Source organism: Leucoraja erinacea, chromosome 20, assembly GCF_028641065.1.
Source record: "Leucoraja erinacea ecotype New England chromosome 20, Leri_hhj_1, whole genome shotgun sequence".
Taxonomy (NCBI): Eukaryota; Metazoa; Chordata; class Chondrichthyes; order Rajiformes; family Rajidae; genus Leucoraja; species Leucoraja erinaceus.
Window position 1 is genome coordinate 19,544,990 of NC_073396.1, and position 16,337 is coordinate 19,561,326.

The 16,337-nt window shown below is 42.2% G+C and overlaps 1 protein-coding gene across 1 annotated transcript in view; it reads left to right on the forward strand.

The window, feature by feature from the left end:
• Positions 1–16,033, forward strand: part of tbc1d24 (TBC1 domain family, member 24) — a 43,372-nt gene extending 27,339 nt beyond the window's left edge. Inside the window, exons 3-8 of the mRNA XM_055651521.1 lie at positions 100–105; positions 2,447–2,605; positions 5,977–6,040; positions 8,091–8,186; positions 10,030–10,297; positions 11,149–16,033. Of these exons, the coding sequence (XP_055507496.1) occupies positions 100–105; positions 2,447–2,605; positions 5,977–6,040; positions 8,091–8,186; positions 10,030–10,297; positions 11,149–11,303 (748 nt within the window). The 3' untranslated portion in view covers positions 11,304–16,033. The remainder of the gene's footprint in view (positions 1–99; positions 106–2,446; positions 2,606–5,976; positions 6,041–8,090; positions 8,187–10,029; positions 10,298–11,148) is intronic.
• The last annotated feature ends 304 nt before the right edge of the window (positions 16,034–16,337 follow it).

The following is a 16,337-nucleotide window of genomic DNA, read 5'->3' on the forward strand; positions in this document are numbered from 1 at the left end:
ATGTGAGAATGCATTGATTACTTTTTCTTTCTTTCTTTTCTACATTGATTCTGCGCCCTTTGTTCCTGTCAAACCACCTGATCAATATCCGATTTACAGAGAAAGGTAGGATGATAATTTTCTCTATAAAATTTTAAATTCTATTGTCCCTTATCCCTGCAGATTAACACTAACTCACTCGCTGCCGCTGCGATCTACAAAGGTACTATTAAAAGTCCAGAGGGATTATTTTCTCTGGAGCTTTGAAGGCTGAGGGAAGAACTGATAAAAGTTTATAAAATTGAGAGGCGTAGATTGGGTACAGTCAGAACCCTTTTCCTATGGTGGTTATGTCAAAGATTAGAGGATACAGCTTTAAGATCGGGGGGGGGGGGGGGGGGGGGGGGGGGGACTGAGTTGTGGATGCCAGGAACACGCTGCCAAGGGTGGTGGTGGAAGCAGATATGATAATGTAAGAGTTAGTGGATTTTGAATAATCTCATGGAATGGAGAAATATTGGAGCATGTGAAAGCAGAAGAGAATAGTTCTCCGCACAATTATTATGAACCACAGGGCCTGTTCCTGTGCTGTACTGTTCAATGTTCGAAGTCCATGCGTGGCCTGATACCAAACAATAGAATCTGATGTTCCATGTTTATTCACTGGCTAGCAAGCTTGATCATCCAGCTTGGTAATGGGTGGTGAGTGAGCAGTGGATGGGGAGGGGAAAGTTGTATTGCATTTGGCCACATTTGGTACGACTGAGGAGGCAGAAAAGTGTGTGTCGGGGGGGGAAGGAGGGGGGAAGGGAAGGGAACTATTTGGCTATTCTTGTTCTGGTGTTCCCTGACTTTTACTGGAAAATGCATGCATTCGTGTTTTCTTTTTGTAATGGGGCCAAAGGGATGATTCCTTAAATTCATGCTTTCAGAAGGTTGTTGACTGGAAGTTAAATTGGAAATGGTGCTGTAGAATTTCCAGTGTATTTGTATTATTTGATATTACAAACATATAAAGTATCAAGATCATTGTGTTGCCCTGCCACAGTCACTGGGCCACAGCTTCCAAGCTACTCTCATGTTGCCATTGTATATCAGACAACTCATCCTTATCCTGTAAAATTAACTGCCACTATTCTGAACAGGACTTGTCCGAGTTCTCACACTTGAAAGTGAAATTGTGAAAGTGTGCCTGATGTATCAATTTGTTCAATCATCCCTCTCCACCCCCTTCCATGCTTCATCTTATGAAAACCAACACACAGTTGATGACTTCGTAAGGTGCCAAAACTGCTGACCCATTGGCTCTGAACTTTATGCTCCGGACCACTTTTGCAGACATGGTGCCACTCCATTCTTACGATCACCCTAGCCACATCCAAGTGAAAACATGCAAATCCAACTCCAACAAAGGAGCTAACTAAATTGGTGCCTTGTATGTTTATCTTGGATCTCTATGTGTTTTGGCAGCTTTTGACTGTCTATTGATCTTAAATTGAAAAAGCAGAAAAGAGGTGATGGAATGAAGCTTAGCTGGCTTTGCAGATATGAGAGATTTGCAAAGTATATGAGTAAATGTTTGAGGGTTGACAGGGAAAGTGAAAGCAGGTGCAAAAAAAGTCCTGACTTTACACAAAGAGAGTGCAATAGTCTCCACCCCATATGAGTAGTAATCCACAAGTCCTATTTGAGGTTCTTTCATTTCTCCTCTTTGATTTGTCAAGGCAACAAATGGTACAAACGTCAGCCAATGGTGTAAAACTTCCCTTGCAGAGATAGAGCAGCTATGAAATGCAAAGACAAGGATGTTGTAATGGCATTAAATGTTTAACTTGATGCAGTGAACTGGGGCATTTAATTTAAATAGGATGACAGAGCCAATTTGACCCAAATAATTAGCAGGTCATTTGGCTTAATGTTATGGAAGGCAGGGTATTTTCCCCTTTCTCAATTAAAACACCAATCTCAACCTTGTATTCTTAAGTTAAATTTGTTGAACTGTAGAGATTGAATAAAAATCTCTTCTGCTAGCTTTTTAAAAAATAGTGTTATTGCTTTTTCCAGTAATTTTACATATGAAGAATTATCGCAGGAGCAGTATATTTAAAAAAAAAGTTAGTATTAATAGGTTTTTACCCTTAAAGGCACAATTCTCCAGTTTGTTTGCACAGGTGCAGAATGTTTGCAACGACTCAAGTTTTCAGCCAAATTTTGATTGTATGTGTTGCTATGGAAATACTAAAGCTTGTACAATGGTGGCATAGGTGAATCTTTGGCTTTGCATGCATGTAACACATAGGTGTCAATAAGTTAACCTCCATTCAAAATTTGAATGTGATTCTGATGGTGCTGGGCTACTATTCACTCTGTGCTGTTTCACAATCAACAGACAATACGAATGAGTCTACAGTCCTGATCCATTCCTTTATTTTGTTTTTTCCTGACATTTTGTATGGATTTCTTGCAGACACAATGTTCACCTAGCTGTCAATGTTGAAAATTTCACATCTAGTATTGTGAGTGCAAAGGAGATGCGAGAGATTTGGTCCTGGATCCCAGAACGATTTGCGCTTTCCCAGCCACTGTTGATCTTCACTACTTTGGACCATGGTTATAGTTTGAACAGGTAAGATTTCTAGCAATGAAGATTTTGTACAATTTCAAACTGTTTCCTGTGCGCTTAACAAGACAGGGCTAACTTTTTTTCTCTGTTTTCAGCCGGGCAACCTTGGCAGCTTTTTAGGTTGCCAGACAGTTTAGGTGGTCATTTAAGACGGCTTGCATGACGCGTGCGATAATGTGCTCGGACGAAGTGCATAGTTACCAATCGGAATTATGCTCAATGAAGCATTCACATATTATTTCTGCTTCAAATAAAGTCACAATCTTAACATATTCACCAATCAAGACATGATATATATCACAATGACATGCAGCAAAATTATAGTACAGTATCTCAACTCTTTTTACACGTTGCAATGATTGCAATTTCTATTATTTCTTTCCACTTCCAAACAAAAATGTGGTTGGATTATTCAGCGTATGATCAACCTCGGTGAGACCAAGTGCAGGCTTGGCGATTGCTTCGCACAACACCTCCACTCAGTTTGCAATAACATAGAAATTAGGTGCAGGAGTAGGCCATTTCGCAATGCACCGCCAACCAACCTGATCTCCCAGTGGCTCAGCACTTCAACTCCCCCTCCCATTCCAAATCCGACCTTACTGTCCTGGGCCTCCTCCATGGCCAGAGTGAGGCCCACCGCAAATTGGAGGAACAGCTCCTCATATTTCGTTTGGGTAGTTTACACCCCAGCGATATGAACATTGGCTTCTCCAATTTCAGGAAGTCCTTGCTTTCTTCCTCCTTCCCCTCTCGTTCCCAGCTCTCCCACAGCCTACTCTCTCCGCCTCTTCCTTTCTTTTTCCCGCCCATCCCCCCCCATCAGTCTCGACCCGAAACGCCGCCTATTCCTTCGCTCCATAGATGCTGTCTCACCCGCTGATTTTCTCCAGCTTTTTTGTTTACCAATGGGATCTCACCACTGGCCACATCTCTTCTCCTGTTGGCTTTCCGCAGAGACTGCTCCCTCTGTAACTCCCTGGTCAATTCGCCCATTCCCACCCAAACCACCCCCATTCCTGGCACTTTCCCTTGCAACCGCAGGAAATGCCACACTTGTCGCTTTACATCCAGCCCCCCCCCCCCCCCCCCCCCCCCCCCCCCCCCCCCCCCCCCCCCCCCCCCCCCCCCAAGGACCTAAGCAGTATTTCCACGTGCAGCAGAGGTTCACCTACACCTACTCCAATCTCATCTATTGCATCCGCTGCTCTAGGTGTCAGCTGCACTACATCGGTGAGACCAAGCGTAGGTTTGGCGCTCGCTTCGCCCAACACCTCCGCTCGGTTCGCAATAACCAACCTGATCTCCCGGTGGCTCAGCACTTCAACTCCCCCTCCCATACCTTTCTGTCCTGGACCACCTCCATGGCCAGAGTGAAACCCACCATAAATTGGTGGAGCAGCACCTTGTATTTCGCTTGGGCAGTTTACACCCCAGCGGTATGAACATTGACTTCTCCAATTTCAGGTAGTCCCTGCTTTCTCGTTCCCTTCCCAGCTCTCCCACAGCCCACTGTCTCCTCCTCTTCCTTTCTTCTTCCCGCCCCCCTCCCACCTTTATATCAGTCTGAAGAAGGGTCTCGACCCAAAACATCGCCTATTTCCTTCGCTCCATAGATGCTGCCTCACCCGCTGCATTTCTCCAGCACTTTTGTCTACCCATTCACACACGTTCTGTTATCCCACTTTCCTCACCCACTCCCTACACATTAGGGGCAATTTTACATAGACAAGTTAACCTACAAAGCCTTTGGAATGTGGGAGGAAACCCACACACTTGCAGGGAGAATGTGCAAATTCAACACAGACATTGCAAATCCTCTTGCAATGAAAGCCACCATGCCTTTGGCTTTCTTCACTGTCTGCTTTACCTGTTGATGTACTGATGTACAAGCACATCCAGGTCTCGTTACACCTCCCCTTCTCCTAATCTGACACCATTCAGATAATAATCTGCCTTCCTGTTCTTGCCACCAAAGTGGATAACCTCACATTTATCCTCATTATACTGGATCGGCCGTGTTTCCACCCACCACTCACCCAACCTATCCAAGTCACCCTGCAGCCTCATAGCATTCTCCTCACACTGCCACCCAGCTTTGTGTCATTGAATAATGTGCTTTACGTGTGAAAACTCTCAGTACTAAAATCATAAATGGAAGAAATGCACATTCCCACTGTAGTTTTGTTGTGCTATTCTTATAACAAATGTAAAGCACTTTGGCCAACGAGAGTTGTTTTTTAAATGTGCTATATAAATAAATGTGACTTGACTAGTTTATTAATATCATGTGACTGTTTAAACTTGTTAATCTTTCCCATTATGAACTCCTGACTCCTCGCGTGAATACTATATGGTCAGTGTGGCACAGGAGATGTTTCCACGCTATATAATGAGAATCACTAGCTAAATGATGGTAAACCCATTCTCTGCTCACCGTCTTGCATCTTCCTGGTCTGAGCTACTTATACAGAACCCTTATTTGACTCATTCCAAGAGTCTTACTCAAATTATTTTCCCAATAAAATAATTTAATCTGGACCATAGGTATAAAATCACTGGAAATAATGCATGGAAGCAAAGATATGTTGCTTCTGAATCAAAAGATTATGGTTCAAGCCCAACCTGGGACTCAGGGCTACATCTTAAGCTGTTGTTATAGTTTGGAGATGAGGGAATTCTAGAGCTGTGTCCTCTTGGATGACTGCTCTGCCTCTGTTTTCAGATTGGTGCAGTCTGCTTATAAATCCTGGTTATACAGATTGCTGGATCCCTACCAACCTTCCCTAGCCAGAAGCAATGTAATAGTTTGTGAGCTTCGGACACAGTTTTTCACCCCAGTTCCATGGGACCCATGTAACCATGTGGCTTCTGCAGTATCAGATGTTAGGGAATGGCACTATAAATTATTGCAACAGATTTGTTGGGTAATCTTGCTCGATCTGTTGAATTTGTACACTCTATCTAGTTTGAAGGTTAATAACAGGAGTAATACTTTTCAGTGTATACTTATTTTGATGGAAAGATACAGCATGGAAATGGGCCCTTTGGTCCACTGAGTCCACACTGTCCATCGATCACCTATTTGCACTAGTTCTATGTCATCACACTGTTGCATCCACTCCCTACACACCAGGGGCAATTTATGGAGGCCAGTTAATCTACAAACCTGCACGTTTTTTGGGTGTGGGAGGAAACTGGAGCAACCAGAGGAAACCCATACAGTCATAGAGAGAACATACAAACTCCATACAGACAGCACCTATGTTTCAAAATTGGGTCTCTGATGCTGAGGCAGCAGCCCTAACAGTCTTTAAAACTTGAAGATTACAAAATTTGTCTAAAGAAGACAATGTTTTTGGGGTTTTTTTCAGATTTTATGCTCATTGCGAGGGGTATGAGCCAACCATCATTCTCATCAGAACCACAAAGGACGAGGTAGCATGTTTAATATGTTGGACATTATAATTTAATGTTTTTATAAGCCAAGAGCAATGGTGACATCAAGTGCCAGCAGTAAATAAAATGCAAAGAGGCAACACCTACACGACAAGATAGAAGTATTAGTTTAACCAAATTATGGTGAGGAGAAGCCCTGTGAAAATTTGTAGCAATTAAAGGTTAGGATAGTAGACGCATGTATCCTGATGATTATCACCCCAGAGAGAAACTGTAGGAGATAGTGTTGTGAGAGAAAGCCATGAATTACACCACAAAATGCAATGGATACGAGAATCGGGATTCTGTGGGTGCAGATTAGAAACAATATAAACGGGCACGAGTTGGTCATTTGTGCTCTTGAATTTGATCTGCCATTTAGTTGGATCATGGCTGATATGATCTTGGGCTCAGCTCCAATTTTATGCTTGTTCTCCATAAATGTCGGCTTTACCTATAGCCATAAATGTATCTTTCTCAGCCTTAAAAGTATTCAATTACTCTCCCCACAGATCTTTCAGTAGAGAATCTGAACAATCATTAGCTTCTGAGAAAATAATTTTATCTCCAATATTAAGTCCCCTAATTCTGCAGCAATAGATCTGGATTCTAGATCCCTTCATGAAGAGAGGCCTCCTTTACACACTTATCCTTCAAGCTCTCAAAGAATCCTTTATGCTTCCCCTCTTATTCTTCCAAACCTCAGAATGTAGATCCAATCTACTCAACCTTTCCTAATAAGATACCCACTCCATCCCTGGAATCAATCTATTGAAGCTTCTCTGAACTGTCATGGTCCAAATACATCCCTCCTTAAATAGGGAACTATTATAACAAAACTGACGAGACCAACATTATACAATTATGGAGTCCAAAGAGACTGAAGATGCTGGAATCTGTATCTGAGGAGAGCACTCGAGGAACTTTGTGGGTCAGGCAGCATCTGTGGACGGAAATGGTCAGTCAGCATTTTGGGTCAAGATCCTAATGTCTCAGGTTGACTAAGTGGTTGGAAGAGCATGCAAAATACTGGACTTTATATATGAAGGTATTGAGTATGGAAGTCATCATAAACTTTTATTAAGTATTCATTTCATAAAATTGATTAGTTCTAGTTTCGGAAGGATGTAAAGCTTTCGAGAAGAGATTAGCTAAAATATTTCCAGGGTTGAGGAACTTTAGAGATACACCGTGGAAACGGGCCCTTCAGCCCACCGAGTACGCACTGACAGCGATCAGCCCTGTCCACTAGCACTATCCTACATACATGGGACTATTTACAATTTTCACACAAGCCAATTAGCCTACAAACCTTTGGAATGTGGTAGGAAACAGGAGCACTCGGAGGAAACCCATGCGGTCACATGGAGAACATACAAACTCCGTACAGACAGCACCCGCAGTCTGGATCGAACCCAGGCCTCTAGCACTGTAAGGCAGCAACTCTACCGCTGCACCACTGTGCTGCCACAGTTCTGCAGATCAACTGGAAAAGCTTAGGTTGTTTTCCTTGGAACAAAAGGTTGCAAAAGATCTGGAGATATTTCAAATCATGAAGGGCATAGACAGAGTGGAAAGGCTGTTACCATTGGAGGTCAGGAATGGAATAAAAATCTGAAAACTAGGATTCTTCTGGAAGGAAACAGAAAATGCTGGAAACACTGAGCAGGTCGGGCAGCATCTGTGAAAGGAAAAACCAAATCAAAGCTCCAGAACTGTCAAAGATTTTAAAGTGGAGATTGATAGGGTCTTGATTAGTAAGGGTGTCAAAGATTACTGGAAAAAGGCAGGAGAATGGGTTTGAGAGGGAAAATTAGATCACCCATGATGTAATGGTGGAGTAGACTCGCTGAGTGAATGGCCTAATTCTACTCCTATGTTTTACGGTAATGCAGTGCAGATCAATACCAGGAGCAGCGGGAATAAAAAATCTCAATGGATTAATGAAGAAGGTAGACAGGCTTGTGTCATCACTTGTTTCAGGTAATTCGAAATTGGGTCCTGATGTCGGCTCTTGGTTGAATCTGTCATCGTGTCCTTGCTTTAACAGGTCTGTGGAGCCTACCTTTCAACAGACTGGAGCGAAAGAAGGCGAGGGGGAAACAAGTTGAGCTATTTTGGCACAGGGGAATGCTTTGTCTTCAAGGTACTGCCGGTGGTTTCCTTTCTGATTATTGCTGCTTTGTCTTTGGCTGATTGCTACTGAAAGGCAGACGTATATGCTAATCTAGCTTTGGCACATTAATGGAACCATGACAAACATAAAGTGTTTGTTAAAGCAGAATTGCAGACTAATTTGTAATGCCCGGTAAATGTACTGTGCCTAAAGAACAGCTTGTCCTAATAGAAAATTATTTCTCGCATGTGTTTACCCTTTGACTTATGAAACAAGATGTTGTTTGTGGGCTAATGTGAATTTTCTAGCTCCATACCGAACAGAATTACCATAATTCTCTGATATGGTTTTTTTTCGGAAAATCTACCTACCTATCACATTATTTTAATCTTCAAAACTAAGCACAGGATTGACAGTAAGGCTGTCCATTCGACTGGATATTCTGCAGCTTATTGTTTGTCTTTCCAATTCGGTTTTAAAAATTAGAGTTACGTTTGACTAAAGGAGCAGATTTTTTCTATTAAATACAAGATTTGGATGCTGGAATCTGATGCAAAAACCAAAGTGCTGGAGGAACTCAGTGGGTCAGCCTGACCCACTGAGTTCCTCCAGCAGACCTTTTATTAATTTGTCCTCTAAGAACAATTTGCATTCTTACAGCAGGTGGAGAATGCTTTGGGGAAACAACAATACAAGTACATGTCAATGCAGTGCCTTTTAATGTGCCAAAATAACCAAGGGGCTTCACAGGAGTGTTACGCAAGAAGATAGGAGTAGGCCTGCCCCACCATTCAATATGATCATGGCTGATCTGTGATGGTCTCCTGCGTGCCTTCTCTTTCCCTCCTTTCAAATATTTATTTCTCTACTCCTTAACGATCATCATAATCTAATGATCATCTGATTTCCACTGCCTGCTGGGGCTGAGAATTCCAGGGATTCACTACCCTCCGAGTGATATTTCTGTACACCTCCGTTTTAAAATACCAGCTGCTTATTTTGTAGCTATGTAGCCTTGTTTGCAATTCTCCCTCTATCCTGTTTGTCCTGCCAGGTCCCTCTTGGATCTTGTATGTTTGTACATGATCACCCCTCTCAATGAAAGACACAGCATGGAAACAGGCCCTTTAGCCCACCATGTCCATGCCGACCATTGATCACCCATTCACACTAGTTCTGTGTTATCTCACTTTTGTATCCACTCTCTACCCAACTAGTTGCAATTTACAGAGGCCAATTAGCCTACAAACCCACACATCTTTGGGATATTGAGGGAAACTGGAACACCCGGAGGAAGCCCATGCGGTTGCAGGAAAAATGTGCAAACTCCACACAGGGAGCACCCAAGAACCAGGGTCTCTGACACTGAGACAGCAGCTCTACCAGCGCTCCACCGTGTCATCATTCTTCTAAACTGTAACTGTCTAGCCAAATAAGACACATAACTTCAACAGCAAACTAAACAACAAACTATTAGAACAGATGACCAAAAACTGGGCCCGGAAAAAGATTTGCATTTGCATATGGGACAAAGTTATTAATCATTTGGGCAAGCATTGAACAATAGATAAACCAGCATAGGTTTGTTAAAGGCAAATCATGCAAGCCTTATTTGTCCAAAGGTGCATTCATTTAGTCTGTTTTGCTACCTTTGTTTAGCAACATCTCTGTGAAATTCCTTGGAATGCTTTGCTGTATTAAGTATTATATTAATAACTGCTTGTGTTGTCTCCTTGACATCCATTACAACCACTGCAAGTCTGGGGAAGGTCCTTTGAAGTTACTGAAATCAAAATCTGTTTCATTTTCTCATTCTGTGTCTTGTGCATCCTCTGCCTGTGCCTTATATATCCATTTTTAATTTTATTCCTAGCTGCAACCTGAGATGGTGCGATATGAATGGGTTATCATTAAACATCCAGAGTTGGAAGCAGCTAAAGGTACAGCTAAAGACGCAACGGCAGAGTTCCCTCAGCAGCCTGATGTTCTGGGCGCAGAGTTACCCGAGGACATGGGTTTAGTTGCTTCCTCCGAAGACCCCTCGGACAGGTTATCACCCTTTCTTGCTGCTCGTCACTTCAACTTGACCACCAAAGCAACAGCGATGTTCATGGCTGGAAGTCCAGAATCCATTATAGTCGGTAAGTGAAGTCTGGCTGCTATGAACTGTATATATTTTGCCACATAAAATGTTGTCAATTAAATCCAATCTTTAAATATCTGATTCCTATGCGGATCTCACTGGGTTGTACATCAAAACGTATTTGGTGGGCAAAGTAGTTAGATAAAGGAAGGATAATATCTGTGGCCCTTCTCTGCTTCCTCCAAAGATTCCTTTAATATAAAGTATATTTTACATATGGTATGTTCTAGCAGTGGAGATAATTATTGATGTGTATGAATCAGTTATATTTCTTCCTTCTTTGCACATTGTCATAAAACAAAAACAAATTGACTAAGTTAGACTTGAAGAACTGCAGATTCTGGTGTATAAAAAGAAGTCAAGGAACTTTGTCCCACCCCACCTCTCTTCTAACTTCTCCCCCCATGACAATCAGTTTGAAGTAGAGTCCCGACCCAAAACTACATCAGAGATGACGATAATGATACTTTATTGGTACAGATACCTAGGTACAGAGAATTGCATGCAACCCGGTAAATTCGCTACGTTTTGGCGCTGACAAAGTTACAATAGTTCAAACATTCCTATCTAATTCCTGCTGCTGCCTGTAGGCCTCTGGAGGTCCTGACCCCTTGCCAGGAGCACCGGGTGCTGCCGGACCCGCTGAGTAACTCCAGCATTTCAGAGGCCAATTAACCTACAAACCCGCACATCTTTGGGATATTAAGGGAAACTGGAACACCCGGATTGATATTAATAAACTAAACTGAAACTGAACTGAGCACTTTGGATTTTTTTTGTCTCCAAGTTAGCCTACTCCGTAAGCTTGTCAATGGAATTGTCAAAGTGTTGGTGTTGCCTCTCTACCAGGTGGTGGTGGCTGCCCTGCGTTGTACATCGATGAGAATCTGAACCGTGGCACGACTGGACGCTCCAGCACCTTTAACAACCATCCTCTGTGCTCGGAAACTTTCCAGATCAGCATGCTGGAGGTGTGGGGCTTCCAGGACAACGTGTACAGCTGAAGGCATCATATCGTATTTCCAGGGAGCTCTTCAATCATATCGTCCCTTTTTATACAGGATCCGGCATCTGCCCACTGAGCTGGATTCCTGCGAAGATGTTTCTGATGGTGCAGTATTATTTTTACCTCCGGCGCTGAGTTAGAAGTAGGAGAATTAATCAGATTTTGGTGAGGAGGTAGAAATCAGGTCCACTGTGATAGCACTCAAAGAGCAAAAAAACTGCAGGAAAACTAATTTTAAAAATGTTGGAGATCTCTGGTATCTGAGGAGAGAGAGAGAGAGAGAGAGAGAGAGAGAGAGAGAGAGAAACTGTTCATGATGACTGGCATTGAATTGAAAAGTTAATTCTGTTCCTCTTTCCACAAATGCTATTTGACTCTTGACTATCTCCAGTGTTTTTCTTTGATGGAAGTACTATCTGTATGTTTTTGACTTGCATATCTTAAATAGAACACAAAGTGCTGGAATAACTCAGCAAGTTAGGCACCATCTCTGAAGAACATGGAAATGCAAAGTTGGGGTTGGGATCCTTCAGACTGGAGTCTAGAATCTGACCAGCTGAGCTACTCCAGCACTTTGTTCTACACAGGATTCCAGCATCTCCTGTGTCTACACTTATCATAAACCTGTCTGTAGCAAATGTTTCAGCCATGTGAATTGGTCCCTCTGTAAGGAAGTTAAATGCCGTTCAGTGAAATAGCACTATATTTCATTTGCTGTACTGTGAATATGCTAGAAATTTGACCTCGGCCGTGTGCACTTGATGTAGAATGCAGGAGTGTCGTCCACCTCCGGCTTCAGTGGAGCTGAATTTCAGATGTGGAGTACAATAAGCAGAACCATCCTTATGCTTGGGACAAATTCCTAATCCCTATTCTGTCTTTCTAATACGTTATTTAAAATGGTTGTTCATTAAGTTGTCATGAGAAATTAAGTTCCAATGTGCACTGTATCAGATGATAACCGTGCACTGATGATGTGGGAGACTGTTTCTGTGCATGATGAGGTTGGAACAATGCCACTGTTTGTAGGGAGCTGACTGCCAAGCAAATTGGGTTCATTTATGAACATTACTTAAAGAAAAGTTTGCTTTTAATCTAATTTGGTCAATGTTATGCACAGTTCTAAAAGTTTTTTTCATATCATTTCAGTATTGTTTTTTAATTTGCACTTTTCAAGCTAAATGCAGGTAGCAAAACAATATTTCTCGTCAAGTGCACTATTTTACTTTAGGTGTAGACTTGATGAGGCCAAAGGTTTGCCAACTGCAAGCTACGCCTATTCATCCTCTACATCAATTACTGCCCTCAGCTAACCCTGATATATGTTGAGATTCTGTCTCAAGGAGCAACTACACTTATCCTTATCTCATCCATAGCCCAGTTTTGGAAACATAGAAAATAGGTGCAGGAATATGCCATTCGGCCCTTCGAGCTAGCACCGCCATTTAATATGATCATCCACAATCAGTACCCCATTCCTGCTTTCTCTCCATATCCCTTGATTCCGTTATGGAATCTCTTGATTCTCTCTGGAAAACTCTTATCTTGAAAACATCCAGAGAATTGGCCACCACTGGAATTTTCTGCCACAGATTCATAACTCTCTGGGTGGAAAGGTTTTTCCTCTTCTCAGTCATAAATGGCCTACAAATTATTCTTAAACTTTGAACCCTGGTTCTGGACTAGCCCAACATCGGGGACATTTTTCCTGCACATAGCCTGTCCAATCCCTAAAGTATTTCATGTTTCTATAAGATTCCCTCTCATCCTTCTAAATTCCAGTCAATATAAGCTCAGTCGATCCATTCTTTAGCAGCTATTGCTGGCACGCTGGGGATCAGTTCATCAATGCTGGCTCCCGAGTGCAGCTGGCACCTTTGACATAATGGCGTGGCTGACTCAGGGAATCTATCATTGCTTATCATAAATGATGTTAAAAATAGTTAAATGTCAAGCAGAAGTGTGCACAAGTAACAATTCTTTCCACAGTATTCTACATCCTTTAAAAACAAACTGAATGATAACGCTCAGTGTTATGATCAATCTCTTGAAAGCAGTTGCTCGTTTGTTTACATATAGTGGATGTCATGTCTCCTGAATTTTGTACGCCTGTCCTTTCATACCACGACTAGAAGATGAAGATTCACTCAAACTTTGTTCTCCCCAACCAGGTGAAGTGTAAGCTGAAACTTTGAGCAGGTAAAATTCCTTCAACACAAATCTTCAGAACATAGAGAAGTCTTTTTGACCATCTTTAATCAAGGAGATGGTTGTGAGCTTCATTTAAAAAAAAAAAAAAAAATGTTTTAAGGTGTACCATCTTGGTTTGAGCGTGTGTAAATTGCTTTCATCTGTTAGCCGTTTAAAAATTCCAATGTTCCCACCAATATGAAAAAGGAATTGCAATGTCATTTTAACACCTCATCTCAAAACCACTGGTCCTTACTAGAAAATGGTCCCATCCACTGGTTTGAAATAAGAATTATCCTGCTTGCAATACATGAATTAAAGATGCCTGTCATACATTGGATAGAAGTGCCCCAGTCATGCTCTCACATTTGTGCAGAGCATGAAGTTGGGGCCACCATTTCCATCTCTCTCCTTGGTCATTTATTTTACTTGAGGTGCTTCAGGGAAATCAGCGGTTTGGGCATCAAGCTGCTGCTTAACCCATTGGATATCCCAACTCCCGGCAAAAGATCGCTCATCTTTAAATCCACCCTTCAGAATTGCTTGTGTGGAAAAAGAGTTTAAAAAAAAAAAAAAAAAAATTGTCTTCAGTATCTTGTCTGAAGTCGAGCTTTTAAGATAACGCATGACAACCTTCACTAACTGGACACTGAATGACAAATGGTCGTGAAAAGCAATGACCGCAATGGGGATGCAGTAAGAGGGAGGGCTTGTACTTCAGTGTAAAAAATCATTGAAGCATTGGCTGATGTAACACAAGTCTGTTGGATATGAAAGAAACTGCCCTCAAAATACCCCTTGCTGCACCAATCCGCTTAAAGCCTGAGGGTCAGTGTGACAGAAGCTACTGCTTCTGGTCACTGCATCAAGCTTGCCTGTTTGAAGGTCTCCCATCACCGGTATTCGTGGGTCAATTGTTTCACTTTGGGTTATAATGTTTACAGAACATTGGCTTCACATTTGCCAACATATCTTGTAGAGAGCATCCTGAATTATCAGAGTAATTTTCATTTGCTCAGGCTTTACAAGTTGAATAATCATGAAATCACTCCCAAGATCACCAGTCAAAACTCAAAATATCATGGTTCTTGGACAGTTCAATTGTTGCTTTCACAATTCAATTGTTATTTTAGATAAGTGCAATATTTTTTTCTTAAAATCAGTTAATCATATCATGGTAAACCTGGCAACATACAGAAATTAAGACTGCATTAAGTGGGATGTTTTTACATGTGTCCCAGCCAATATCTAGCAGCAGGAATGCCAGCAGTAGAGTTGTTCCTGCAAAACCAGTGGGCACACAGTGCCATGTTTGTGGAAAATGGGGACAGCTTTTTACTTTCATAACCAAACCATTGTAAATATCACAATGCAACTGTGACCTCGTGTTTGTATTTCATTCTAATGCATTACTCTTGTGAAAGTGGTCTATTGTCAATGTGAATGTTCTCGGTAAGTGCTGTGTGTGATATTAGACTTGTCAATTCTATTTATTAAGTATTATGTTTGAAGCCAATGACAGTTGGAGTGAGTGGTGTTTTTGGGTCCTTCATTGTAGCCGTAACCCACCTGTCCCTCGAGCTTCGTGATCTGTCTGTACCGAGCCCCTTCTGCATTGTGATAGCGCTGAGTGTTATTGTGGCATTGCAGCACTGTCTGGTTGCATGCACACAGTGGTCCATCCACACAAAGGACCCAGCCGGGAAGCAGCAAATGCGAGATCTCTATTTCTGAAGCCCCTTATATGGTGGGTGGAGGAGCCCCACTAATGACCCGAGACCCCACATGAAAGTTAGAACCAGTCCATTCAGCGATGATATCTCCTGCCGTCCCTGTAGCCTACATATGCTCACAACTCCAACAAGCCTAGGTGTTTGTCTTTAAACTATGTGATCGATACACATCTTCTGCAACTTAATTGTTAATGTGTAATTTTAAGATTGCCCCATGTAGATATATTACTAGCTCTGTTTTCTACCCCTTATTTTGCTTGCTGACACACTTGCGTCCTTATGTGAGAGACCTTTGTACTATGAAGTCTCAGTGGAGCTCTATTCTGATGCCAGTGCACCTGTATTGGCAGCAGTCTGTTAGTACCATTGAGTGAGTTGCAAGTGCTGAAACAAAGAACATATCCATTGTGTCGGTCTAGTGGTGACTCTATGGGTGATGTGGACGAGACTCCATTTTGTCAGATCTTGGTTCTAAGCATCTGTGTCACAATGTGTTCTCGCTCAGCTAGGTGAGTGAATGTGCACAGTGTAACGCTGTGTTCATGGATGACTGCATGAGCTGCAGACAATCGAGGAATTGTACGGAACCAGGGAGCACCATGGACCTCTCACTGCTTCGGGCTACTTCTCTGGAAGTTGTCAGATTTTTGTTGTTATCATGAACAATAGTCAGTCAACCTGTCTGACCATTAAGTGACTGAAGCTAACTCGAATGTACTCATGGGGAAAATAACATCTGCTTAAAGAAGAAAGCAGTTGTCGCCGTTGTTAAACTTGATTGTGCAATAAAGTGTGTAAACTGAAACTTGTCTACATTATTAACAAATGATGGAGAATTTACAGAAGTCCAACTCGTCCTCATGAAAGTGCTGATCAAATTAAAATTCAACTTACACATAGGAGGAGGCAGTCCTTGCATGGGGTGCTGGGTAGAGTGGGATGGAAGGAGGTTAATTGACCACTGGAGAGGAGTATCCATTGGTGCCATTGGGATGAAGTAAAGTGGATCCTCTGGAAGAGGCTCCGATGGCCTTCCTTGTTCATAGGAGGCAGATGTCTGCACCTTGCAGGCCAGCTGCTCAGCAGTGCAGATGTTTGTGGGAGCTTAT